The sequence below is a fragment of the Salvia hispanica genome, chromosome 6, assembly GCF_023119035.1.
Source record: "Salvia hispanica cultivar TCC Black 2014 chromosome 6, UniMelb_Shisp_WGS_1.0, whole genome shotgun sequence".
Taxonomy (NCBI): domain Eukaryota; kingdom Viridiplantae; phylum Streptophyta; class Magnoliopsida; order Lamiales; family Lamiaceae; genus Salvia; species Salvia hispanica.
The window spans coordinates 10,994,906-11,007,859 of NC_062970.1; the positions used below are offsets into that span (position 1 = coordinate 10,994,906).

Sequence of the window (12,954 nt, forward strand, 5' to 3'; positions counted from 1 at the left end):
AATGTTGCACTTTGCCCGAAACGTATGAGAAATTCCTTTGTGAACTTATCCCTCGTGAGGTCCAAAGATCGGCGTAGCATCAATTGAAATTTGAAACCATGCGTTCACCGCATCATATATGAACAACGTGCACCAAATTGTTATGTCTAAAGGCGACGAAACAGCAAATCACACAAGAAGTTAAATTAAAGACCAACTAGATCTCCTACATTACATCAAAAGAACCAACTCACAATATCATGCAACAATCACATACACATAATATTTACAATTTCACATAAGTGCTGACTCCGTGCTGACCATGCACAACAAGTTGATATCGTCAACTTCAAGTATACCTGCCAAATGGGACGATCGATCAATATCACTATGCTACATCGATAGATTGGATCGACTGTACACAGAATTGACTCTTTCAAGGGTTACATGAAATGCGCTTAAAGTTGGTTTTAATCCATCAATATATATGGCAAATCAGCATATTGTATTATTTCTTTTACATATATAAGCTATCACACAAAGTAAATGCACCCGAAATATTTCAATTATGTGTGGAAGCTGAGAATGAACCTCCACCGGAAAATGTGGAAGAAATGTGTATAGAATGGTTATTCCATGACCTCCTCAATAGTTACAAAACGGCCTTTCTCAATGGAGAGTTGAGCTGCAACTCCTATGGCTACGGAGAGCAATCCGTCATGCAGGCCTACAGCGGGAGCTTGTGTGCCTTTCGCTCTTACCACTGACAAAAAGTGAAGATGTTCCAGATAGCTAGAACCATGATGTAGCCCATCATACCTAGCACACAGTGAATTATACATCAATGACATAAAGCTTTGATGGTTCAACTTTGGCTTGTATTTTTGATCAACTTACTTTATGCGATCGTCCTCAGCTTTTAATGTCTTCACACCATCTCTTCCATCTGCACGCGTTCCCCAACGGACTATGCTTTCTGGCACAAACGCCTCACCCTGTAGTATTTTCCATTAGGAGTAGAATTGGGAAAGCAGTAGTGCAACAATACGTTATAAAATCGAGCATCACAGGCTAAAAATGTGCACCATATCCTTTAGGTGGAGATGAGTGAAGGATGTACCTTTCCGATCTGACCAACAACAGATATCTCTTGTTCATTTTTACTGCCCTCAGCAAACATACAGAGATCAAGCAGGCCCCGTGAACCGTTTTCAAATTCAACAATTACATATGCATTATCGATTATATCTGGAACCTGCAGGAACAAGAAATTGGCCATGTTATGTTACCACAAGATGATAAAATGCTATAGGAAATGACTTTGTCATTGTGCTCCTGCTCCTTTCTGTGAAGTGTGTCTTCTAATTACTCTCTGCTGCCTTCTTTTACTTTTTAATTATCGTTATGTTTTTATAATGTAAGAATTACATATATAATTAAGTTTGAGCAATGTATCAGAATATAAGAGGAAATGTTCTTAAAACACAATTTGCCCTACATTTTAGAGTCATGAAATCGGGACACTTCTGTGCAGTAAATACATGATTAAGCAAACAGCTGGAGCTTACCTAGAAGCAGAAACAGTCGCACACAAGAACTTGGTAAAGGCAAATAGATAAGGACTACAAATGCAGGCAGTGTAAACTACGACCAAAGAGAAACTATTTATAAATAGCTTTGCAATACGCTGCACGACATGCTTTACTCAGTATATTTTATCAATGTTCTCATTTTCCATCATACACATCCCAGCATAAAGGAAAAGCAAATATATCTGAAGCATGACACCCCTTTTCTCACCACTTACGCAACAAGTTTATCTATCTCCAACATGCTGAAATACATGAGAATTGAGATTGATGATTAATTTGGAGTTTTTGACCTGTGATCATGGCAAATCAGAACAGGACTGGAGCAGGGCGAAATACACATGCAACAATGTAGAAAATATAAATACAGAGATTAAACCCCCAAAATTATGTACTACCAAGTTACTTACTTGCCCAGGTAAGAACACGTTTTCCCCTTATCCAAGTCCATGTGGCTCCCTTATACTAACAACTACTGAAGAATAATGCAGGGAGAGGGAAAAGGAATGCAAACCATGCTCAATACCATATGTATAAATCTTTGAATGATCGAATCAAATGATCAATAATATAAAACATTACATGCTACAAATGTGATATTACCTTCCCATCATAAATTTCATCTTTATGATTTACATCGATAGCTCCAGAAGCCATGACGCGGACAGGATTAGCCGCAGCAAATAGGGTCATGAGGTCAAAGAAGTGGCAACATTTCTCTACCAGAGTACCTCCAGAGTTACAGTTAAATCGGTTCCAATTGTTAACCTACAGCACAATGGGTCAAGAATCTGGTGAAAGCAGACACTGAGAGTGGCACAAAATACCTTGACTAGAAATGGGAAGCGGTGCTCACGGATAGAAACCATTTTGACTTGTCCTAGAACTCCACCCTTGACCAGATCAATTAGTTTGGCAACTGGTGGCATATATCTATATTCTAATCCAACCTGTACAAGCACATCTGGTCTGTGTTTAGCAGCTTCTATGACCTGAGAAATAATGATGAACATAGTTGATCACATAATGCGAACACTTGTGCAGGCAGATATTGCAGTAACAGGGCTATATAGATAACAGGGGTTTGGCATAAAATAAAAGTTAATACATGACACACTTCAGGTTTCATATGCGCATTGCTACTTCAAAACTTTGTTAGGAGACATGTTATTTATACAGTTGCTTTATTAGAGTTGTCACAAGTACCATCTTTCATGCACATAGAAGCTCCGCCAATTAATTAAATACTTGTCTAGCGATATACCATTCTCATATTCATTTACTTACAGCTGTTAGCATAATAGACCACTAAGAGATATTGGATAATAGATGTCTGTATCAAAGTCCTGCTCCCATCAATCATTGTCGAACTCACCGAAAAGCGCAATCAGCTTATTGATGCTAGTCTAGTTACCACTTACCAGCTCATAGGAAAAGTGGCGAAGAATAAAGAAATCAATACATTAATCTCATTCGACTTGAATTAGAGGAACATTTTGATGTAAACAATACCAGCAGCATCAAACCAATTTTTGAGTGACATCAGCCCAGAAATCTTATTTTATTCATTGGACAGCAAAGAAAAATCTTAGTGACCTCTCATCACCATTTACCAATGGAATGAGCAGAGAAATAATCAACAAGTTATAACATTATCATGCACCTGATTCTACACCCCTATTCACAGAAAAACACAAATACTTATCCAATGCATGTCAATTGCATATTTGTATATTAGCATTTCGTTAACTCAAGACACAATCATACCTGCTTGCAATGTGCAACGGTGGTGCAAAGAGGCTTCTCCACCAGAACATGATGGGGTTTGGGGTGGCTTATAATATCCATCAAGATTTCATAGTGAGTCATGTTGGGAGTAGATACAATCACTACATCACACACTCCACTATCCAACAGCTCCTTGTGACAACAAAATACCTTCAAAACGAACCACACAGGCAACACTCAATCCAGAGTCAAATCACTCAATCAAAACAATCCCACAACAAATATACCAATCATCTTTTTCTTGCTCAAAAAATAAATAACTCACACTTTATCACTCAATTAAACCGAAATGAAAATAAAATGTTGAGATTAATCCCTTACCTGAATTGCCCAGTTAAAAGATTGTGCAAGTTTGAGAGCTTGCTGTTGGGAAGGCAAGTGAGGATCAGCAACAGCAACTACAGATACATTTTCATCCTTGAGGTAGTGAAGATTGACTAGGTGCTCTCTTCCCATCATTCCAACTCCAATTATCCCATATTTTAGTGTTCCAAAAGCCATAAATGTTGATTTCCAACTCTCTCAGTTCAAATTGTATAGAATTCGAGGGAAGGCCCCGTTGATTTTTTCAAAGATTGATTATGCTGGGACCAATTGATAGTTTTTGTGGATGATATATTCTTAGGGCAATTTGGTTATTTTAAACTATCTAGAATAATAGGATCAATATTTTAAAAATCAGACTTTCTAATTTCATATCAGTCGCGCCGCCGCGCTGATCATTGACAAAGAGGAGAAAGATGACGAAATGGAGAGCTTCTCGAAGTATTCCACTGCTAAACTACCACAAGATTTACCTCCACCGACGATTCCATTTCACTACATTTCTTCGCAGCGCCCGACCTGCTCAGCCGCAAGCTTCCTTCCCCGGCGGCGCCAGTAACAGCGGCGGAAGTTCGCAAGGTACGACACAACGCAACTCTTTTATTCTCCTCTGCAAGTCGTGAACAGACCAGACCTTACTCGACTTCATAATACCCCTATTTTGTGTCTCTCTGCTATAGGAAAGATTATAAGCAACTTTTGCGTTTAATTACGCATATTTAGCATTGTTTATCATTCTTCATGGCAATTTGTCTGCCAATTGACTAGTAGTAGATGTTAATTTTTCTGTAATTTAAGTTTTGATGGCGTTTAATTGGTTATAAGAATATAGATTGCATTCGGAAATACATATTCCTGAAATTTTATGGGAGAAAAGCTATGTGATTCTGCAATTTCGTATTGTGTTCATGTCCAGCAGTAAAGTTACTCTAGAAGAACATTTTTTTTCAAGTATTGTGCAGGCAATTCTTTTTTAGTGCCTGGTGCAACTGTGGCAACGATACTTATGCTTGGTGCACTTCATGTCCGTCGTATGTATGATGATAAACAGGTAATTACAATGTACTAATAAGGGATTGTAAAAGCATTGTCGTTGCTTAATTTAGTCCTTGCTTTGTCAATGGTTTGCATGTGTACTGCTAGCTCTTTCTTTTTAAGCTTTTCTTAGCAGATACCTAGATTTGATTGGATTTAGGCTACTCTCAAGCCCAAGCTTGACTAAAAAATGCTAAGCTCAAACTTAGTCCCACTCGTATGAGACGTTGTTTGGTGATACTCAAAACGACGCCGTTTCTCTAAATTAAGAATATTTTCTTTTCAAAACCCTCCCCGGCCCAGTCCCATCCTCTTCCCATCCCATCCTCTACCAAGCCATGGCTATCGGGAGAGAGAGAGACGGACTACTTACTACTTAGTCAGAGAGAGCATGTTGCTGCGGGAGAGCAGGGAGAGGTTGAGAAGGGGAGTTTGGATTGAGTTGAGGGAGAATCTGAAGGCAAAGTCGTTCTTTAGGATGTGGAATTTACGGTGGAGGTTGGAGGCTAGGGATTGGACGAGGTGTGGGGAGGTGAGAGGGGGATGTGGGAGAAGGTGGCTGCGTAGAATAGAGGCGGTGGCGGGGGAGGAGGAGACGTAGTGTGGGAGAGAGAAAGGTAAACACGGGGGATTGTTTTTATTTCATAAACCAAAACGACGTTGTTTTGTAGATGTTGGTGCCACTTAGTTGGTCAAATCATGCAAACAAGTATATGAAAGCACAACCTCAGTGAAATTGATACATGTAAGCGTTGTTTTGTAGATGTTGGTGCCACTTAGTTGGTCAAATCATGTAAACAAGTATATGAAAGCACAACCTCAGTGAAATTGATACATGTAAGCGCCGGAAAAATTAGTCGTGGGCCAATTGTGAACAATAGAAACTTCGTCATTTTAAATTCAAATTTGACCCTGTGGGACTGAGAAGAAGTCAACGCAACGTCATGATTTAAATGGCAATTAGCTCTTTATCATTATATTGTTACTCTGGAAACAATGTATCTTAACAGATGTGCTGGTGTCTATCTTTTCAATTGTTTGAGAAATAGATTGAAGAGGCCAAGGCTAAGGGTATCGAATCAGAGTTTCACCCGGATGTGAAGGTAAATCATTCCCTTTTATTGTGTGATTACATGTAAGTATCCACTATATGATTTTTATGCCAAACTTTGATTGGTGATAGGCTAGATTCTTGAGATTGCTACCCTTGCGCTCTATTTCACGGTTTTGGGGCTCCTTAACTGGTGTGGTGAGTATACAATGTTTGTTGAGCTAATATATCATGAATGACCTTAAGTTATGCTCTAAAATAATCCTTGATCAGGAACTTCCCATTTGGTTACGGCCATATGTATATAAAGCATGGGCGCGAGCTTTTCACTCTAGTATGTTTTCCTGATCGGCATCAACATCCTTCTTAATGTATTTTCAATAAATTCATTTATACTTTGCTAAACTAAACAGATCAAAGAAACCGCTGAACTTTCCTTTTCTTTATGTAAATTAGACTTGGAAGAAGCTCAACTACCATTGGAAGAATATGCTAGCTTAAGAGAATTTTTTGTTCGCAAGTTGAAAGAGAGCTCCAGGCCCATTGATTCTGACCCTTATTGTCTGGTAAGTGGTAACTGTTAACAAGTTCTGGATATCTACATCCTTCCATAGCAGCTGTGCTGTTTCTGAACCGCTTGATCACTGTGTACTAATTTTATTCCTTCTATAGGTCAGTCCTGTAGATGGGACAGTTCTAAGATTTGGTGAGTTAAGAGGACCAGGAGCTATGATTGAGCAAGTAAAGGGATGTTCTTATTCTGCTTCTTCCCTTCTTGGTGCAAACTCGAATCTTCCCATGATTGCCGCAGAAGATGCTAATGAAGATAGTGGCAAGGAAGAGAAAACTGTGAGAGATGTAAACCAGAAGTCATGGTGGAGTATTTCCTTCTTGGCTTCTCCTAAAGTTAGAGATAATGCATCATCCCGGTAAATCTTGGATTAGTTTGAAGCAATATTACATTATATCAAGTGACAATGTGCCTGATCTATAATTACCAATGAAACAATTCTTATTGTTAGATCAGGTTTTTAGAAGTTAAAAGAGTTTTTTTAGTATATACGTTACCTTGGCAATTGGATTTATGATGTCATTAATTTATGTAGCCCACAGAAAGGCCTCTTCTATTGTGTAATTTACTTGAAGCCTGGAGACTACCATCGGATACATTCTCCAGTTGATTGGAATCTTCTCCTTCGACGGCATTTTTCCGGCAAGCTATAACTTTGTATCGATTTTTTTCAGCTCAATTTTGCAAATGTTCCCAACTGCTGTTAGATTTTGAGGAGGATAATCTTGTCCCGTTTATCTGTCTACAATCTAACCTGCTTCTGTAATTGATGGAACCTTACAGCTTGCACTTAGATTATTTCTAAAAATCTCTGTTTATGAATTGATCTTATAGTTTCTATCTACTGCATTTTATGAAATACAGTACTAAATTTTTGTGTGCTGGCATGCTTCTTTTGGAGTTTGTAGTCAATGAACATGAAAACATTTTAAGTTATTAGATGCTCTAATATATCACGTCCTCCCATATTATTTGCATTATTGTTGAGTTCATTCTTATGTTCCTTGCAGGTCATCTCCTTCCAATGAATGAGCGAGCAACGAGAACCATCAGAAACTTGTATGTTGAAAATGAAAGGGTAGGTTTCTGTGTATGTTTTCCTCTCCCCATGCTTATGGTAGTTTCTTAAGTTCAGAAGGTTATTGCTTTGTGAATATCATTTGGCCAACATTTGCTGAATTATATTTCACCAGCTAGAGATCTTAGTCCAAAGTCAAGAAGAGTTACCAATCAACCTATGCGCTTTGATGGCCATGTGGAAGTTGATAAATACGAAACTCTGATATTAACTTCGATTTGTTTCCCAACCACTACACTACTATGCCAACCAGAGAAAGATAAAATCCATACGTCATGAATTTAGACCCACTGTAATTTTACACTTTGATATAAGTCGTCAAACATTGAGTGTCATTTTTATAACGAGTTGTTTCTTGCTCATTACCCCCTGTTCCAATGAAATAAGGTAATATAGACTAAGAGCAAACTGTGCAACTGTGTGTGCATTTGATTTCTCTGAATCCTGCTTACTAGATATATATAGCATAGTAATTGAAGCAGGCAGTATAGTCCTTAAAAAATGCTTATTCAGTATTAGCGCTTATATTCTTCAACCAAATATGCTGACATCTGATATTGATAACCAGGTAGTGCTTGAAGGTCAATGGAAACAAGGCTATATGGCTATGGCAGCAATTGGTGCAACAAATATCGGTTCCATCGAGGTTCTGACTTCCTTGATTGTCTTAATTTATTAGTTGTTTGTCCCTACATAGTACGGAGATTGGTCATGTTTTATCCTGGATTCTGAATTCTGATGAATAGGCTCAGTAAAAATAGTGTCAGAATTAGGTGTCAGTAAGGTTTTCTTTTCCTTCCATAAGTTTACTTTGAAGGTAATTATGTTTAGATGTTATTCTTAGTATGTGTAGATCCTTTTCTTTTTCTTGTAAACCTTTAAAAATGAAAAGTGAAATATTTACAAACTAGGAGATGGAGGGGTGAGATTCTCTGTGGACTGTGATCAGTAAGCTTGGGAAATATACCATTTGTTACTTAATATGACATTTAAACACTAGATTTTCATGATGCACCCATGTCTTTACAAAGTGATATCTCAGATTCTCACATGATATACTACTGCGTTCTAACACTGTATGCACGTAATGACAGCTTTTCATCGAGCCAACTCTCAAGACAAATAAACCCCAAAAGAAACTGATTCATTCATTGCCGCCAGATGAACGATTATATGAACCCGAAGGCACAGGAGTGCCACTAAGGAAAGGAGATGAGGTATGAGGCATTGAGCTCATTTATCTTAACTAGGAAACATTTATAATGCGGTGTCTTGCTTTCTTTATGCTAGTGTTTATGCTCTGGATGCTGTCTTATTTTCTTCATTCTAGTATTCATGCTCTGGAACTGGATATTGTCATTATTAAAAACAGGTAGCTGCTTTTAACATGGGATCAACCGTGGTGTTGGTCTTCCAAGCTCCTATTTCCCAGTCTGGTATCGTCAAAGAAAGCTCGTCTGACTTCAGATTTTGTATCAAGAGAGGCGGTAGAATCCGTATGGGAGAACCACTGGGTAGGTGGAATCAATCTTAAAGGCTGGGAGGTGACTCTCTTGAACATTCATCTAAAGCGTTAGGTTTTTTGTTCGTTCATCCGTCCCAGGATTGAATGTTCAGTTCTTTCAACCTAGATTGGAATATCTTGGTTTTGGAAAGAAAAACTGATTTTTTTCAACGGTAGTTTTTAATACAACAGTTATTTATATTTGCACTTATACTTTCAAGTATCAAACGAATGAGAAGGTCAGGTGATCCTCTGATCAAATGGCAGCATTGGGCATTTATCCTTGGGCGCCTAATAGTCACAAATAGTACTACTAAACAATCTCAAAGAATCAACACACATGCGTGAGCATGATTTAGCGCAGCCAGTCTTGGATATGACAAAGCCCAGCTAGAAGCATCAGACATATCTCCTTGTAGACACTCCATATTAACTTCAAAACTGAGTCGTATATTAAGTAATGATCGCATGAACAGCTGAATATGATGCAAGCACCTTGAATGCAGAAACATCAATGGAGAAGCCAAAAACACAAGGCAGTTTAAAATGTAGCCAAACTTCAAACTTAACCTATAGAAACAGAATACACAAACAAATTGGACAATCCAAGAGGAAGTTTGTATCACAGATTCACACTGATGTCATACCAGACAAAAAGGTACACAAGACCTTGTATGACCAGGAGAGGATTGAATATTAAGAATGTCAACTCAAACCTAAGCAACTGGTTTCATGGTCAAAAGAATATACATCACATAATAGCCACCATAAAAATATAAATCATCAACCTCAAAAATTGAACTGGACCTACAACTTTACAATGGCCAAGAAATAGACTACCTCTATTATTCTAGTTAATTGCAACATACTCAGTATAACTTACTCAAGTTATGAATTTACGCTGTGCTTCCCAATGCATCATTAGTCTCATAAGACACTGAAAGATGTTTTAACCAAGAAGAGTGATTCTGTTACAAAATTTCATGAATGCATTTTTTGTTGCAGACATCAGTGGAGGGGAGACTAAACTGCATCCAAACATTGATATAGAAGTCATACTATCAAGGCAATTAACCTATATGTCGTGACCATTCCATTTCTATTCTGAATGAAAGATAAACCCAGATAAAGCAACATTACATAGATACATAAATAGGGCAATCAGTCTAGACATCAAGTTTCCTATGCAAGAGAAGTGATACTCCAACCAAAACAACCAAACAGGTAAACATGGGGCACATAATGTCAATTTTCAAGAATATACAAGTACTAGGAACAATAGAAAAACGTCAAGTGATATTTTGGATAACCAACAACAATGCCAAATGAGCTGTCCACAAATTAGGATGAATGCAGTCGAACCATACATCTTCATAAACCACAAATATACCATATATATGGCAGGTGTCAAAACTAACAGCTCAATATGTCAAAACCAGTAGACTTTCTAACATGTACAGGCAATTTGCAGTGTTACCAAGAATCAAAATCCATTCTCCACCTTTCCTTCAAACTGTACCACCTTGCCCGTGACTAAACATTAATTCCAGGCATCCAGAACACACCTCTATATCAAAACCTTGTTCCTGCAAGAAAAACATTAATTGACCTATAAATCTCAAGTAGCTTACCACTAAACTCTTACATAAGCGATCGTATGTGGATAAGCACATCAGGCACACTCAAAATCCACACAGAATTACGGACTAGTACGACACTAAGGACTAATCCTGCAACTAGAAACACAAATGTCCAACTAACTAAAGGCACAAGCCTTATTGCATCTATAGCTAAAGCTTGATTCAGCCAGAAGAATCAGTTAATTAAATCAAAGATAAACAAAACCTAGAATCCAGAAACAAACATAGCCACGCCACAAAATCAGAAAAAACAGTTTTCTATTATAATCCTCCTATAAAATGGAAGGGAAAAGAGTCGAAACAACGATACTTCCAATAATACGAGAAAGGCAGGCAGACCTACGTCTGTTTGGAGTAGGAGGAAGAGGAAGGAACTCTTTTGTTACGAAACATCATGTAGCCAACCGGTAACACCACTCCAAGCATCATTATCGCCGCTCCGATCAAATACCGAACTACGCTCGGAGGCTCCACCTCCAACTCCACGGGTTTCCTAAACTGCATCCACAAATTAATCGATCACATCAGACTGCAACCAAAATTAAGCGCGAAGAATCGACATTGGCATGTGAATTGGAAGAATTCCACGGAATAAGTAGGGTTCAACCTCGGATCTGAGTATATGCATATGAAAATCGATCAATCGTAACGTAGATAGGAGAAATGGAAGAACTTACGGGCATTGTTGATGAACTGTGGGATGAAAGTGTTGAGATCCCGATCGCAGCTGCCTGCCGCGGAGAAATATTGCGTCTGAGCAAAGCACCAACTGGAATTTGAGGAGAGAGAAGCACCCACTCAAGTCGTCCTTTTCTATTGTCTGTTTCTTCTTCTTTAGTGATCAATTAGGTTCAATTCGAAAATATGAAATGAATTTAGATTTATTGCTAAATTTTGTATTACAATGAATTTAGATTTCATGCTCAGTTTGTAATCAGGTAGGGTTTGGTGTACTACTAATACTATCATAAGAAAAAAAAATGATCTTTTAAATGTGTTAGTTAAAAAAGAAAAAGGAAATATAAATCACAGCTATAAACAATGAATAAGAAAAGTTTTTTATATGGTTCAATATAAAATTTACGTTCATAGAATTACTCCTCCAGTCTTAATTAAGTTGAGTCAAAACTTTTGGGCACTGAGATTAAGAAATTTGATTGAAAAATAAAGTATGTGACAGAGTAAAGTAAGAATGATTAGATATTTAGTTTTTAGTCAAAAAAGGACATGACTCAACTTTGTTGGGACATCGGACATCTAAAAAAAGAATACGACTCAACTTAGTTGGGACGGAATGAGTATTTGTTATTGATTCAATAAAAATTTAACTATAGCGATGAATCGCATTGGGGTCTAGGGAGCCTATGGGCCCCAACCATTCAAATTTTCAGTATTACTACCTTCGTCCACAAAGAGGAGATTAATTTTATCATTTTTGGTCGTCTATCGTAATTAGACCAATTTATAAATATAAAAAGTTTTAAACAGTTAAATACTATTAATAATAGAGTGAACTATATAAATGGTACTTGATCTTTATTTTATATCGTTTTTGGTACATATAAATCACATTTTTGGTACCTGATGAGATTTTCACCCCAAAAATACCCTTTAAACAAATACTCCCTCTTAATTATAATTATCCATAGTTATAATTATATTTAATTGTTATAATAATATTATTGTTATAATCTACAACCTAGTGGTAGTAATTAATAAATAATTTAAGTATAATTATTTAAATTATCATATAATATTATATAATAATTATTATATTTTATATTATATTAATAATTAATCATTATAGTCTTAATAAAACTTTGAAATCGTGAATGGTATATATAATGATTTAAAAAGTTTAATATTTTTAGTTAGGTGTTTCAACCCTAAAATGAGTATAAAATAATTTAATAAAAAATATTAATTGATTTAATAATTTTAAATAATTAGTTTAATTAAGTGTTCTGTTCTTAATTTGTATTATGAATGCAATTAGATGTGTATAAAGCACTAAAAAGAAAGAAGAGAAAAGAAGAGAAAAAGAAAAAAAAAGGAAACATAAACTAAGGAGAAAAAGAAAGAAGAAATGAAGATAAAATACTAAAAAGAAAGAAGAAAATGAATAAAAAAGAAAGAAGAAGAAGAAACTAAAGAAGAAAAAAAGAAACAAGAAAGGAAGGAAAAAAAAATCACATGTTTAGTACTATTCTACCCGTCGAAATTTGTACCTTGATTGCAGGTTTAAGAAATGTAAAGAAAATTTGAAAATTTAAAGGGGAATTGAACCCATTTTTTTTATTTTGGTTTATGATAAAATGGGGGAAGTGAGTTACTCGGAAGGAACCTACTTACCATTTGAAAAACGAAGTGTTTTTTTTTAGATTTTTGTGAATTT

The 12,954-nt window shown here is 36.6% G+C and overlaps 3 protein-coding genes across 4 annotated transcripts; 1 reads left to right on the plus strand and 2 right to left on the minus strand.

The window, feature by feature from the left end:
- Positions 1-160: 160 nt before the first annotated feature.
- Positions 161-3,961, minus strand: LOC125191819 (inositol 2-dehydrogenase). Of its 2 annotated transcripts, none has more exons than XM_048089238.1 (8): positions 3,678-3,961; positions 3,336-3,506; positions 2,396-2,560; positions 2,172-2,336; positions 1,100-1,234; positions 877-974; positions 621-798; positions 161-338 (listed from the first exon to the last, which is right to left on the minus strand). In XM_048089238.1, the coding sequence occupies exons 1-8, from the start codon at positions 3,855-3,857 to the stop codon at positions 249-251; spliced, it is 1,182 nt and encodes a 393-aa protein (XP_047945195.1). In that variant the 5' UTR covers positions 3,858-3,961; the 3' UTR covers positions 161-248. The 2 variants fall into 2 exon arrangements, with proteins under 2 accessions (XP_047945195.1, XP_047945198.1); XM_048089241.1 differs by having other exon boundaries at positions 571-798; positions 3,678-3,960.
- A 104-nt stretch (positions 3,962-4,065) lies between these two features.
- LOC125195771 (phosphatidylserine decarboxylase proenzyme 1, mitochondrial) lies at positions 4,066-9,126 on the plus strand. Its single transcript, XM_048093991.1, has 12 exons — positions 4,066-4,259; positions 4,643-4,731; positions 5,765-5,818; positions 5,899-5,964; positions 6,040-6,100; positions 6,223-6,332; positions 6,439-6,695; positions 6,873-6,979; positions 7,348-7,415; positions 7,984-8,061; positions 8,510-8,632; positions 8,788-9,126. Exons 1-12 carry the CDS (start codon positions 4,097-4,099, stop codon positions 8,947-8,949), a joined length of 1,338 nt encoding a protein of 445 aa, XP_047949948.1. The 5' UTR covers positions 4,066-4,096; the 3' UTR covers positions 8,950-9,126.
- Positions 9,127-10,198: 1,072 nt separating this feature from the next.
- LOC125195772 lies at positions 10,199-11,397 on the minus strand. Its single transcript, XM_048093992.1, has 3 exons — positions 11,237-11,397; positions 10,903-11,057; positions 10,199-10,505 (listed from the first exon to the last, which is right to left on the minus strand). Exons 1-3 carry the CDS (start codon positions 11,240-11,242, stop codon positions 10,487-10,489), a joined length of 180 nt encoding a protein of 59 aa, XP_047949949.1. The 5' UTR covers positions 11,243-11,397; the 3' UTR covers positions 10,199-10,486.
- Between the last annotated feature and the right edge of the window lie 1,557 nt (positions 11,398-12,954).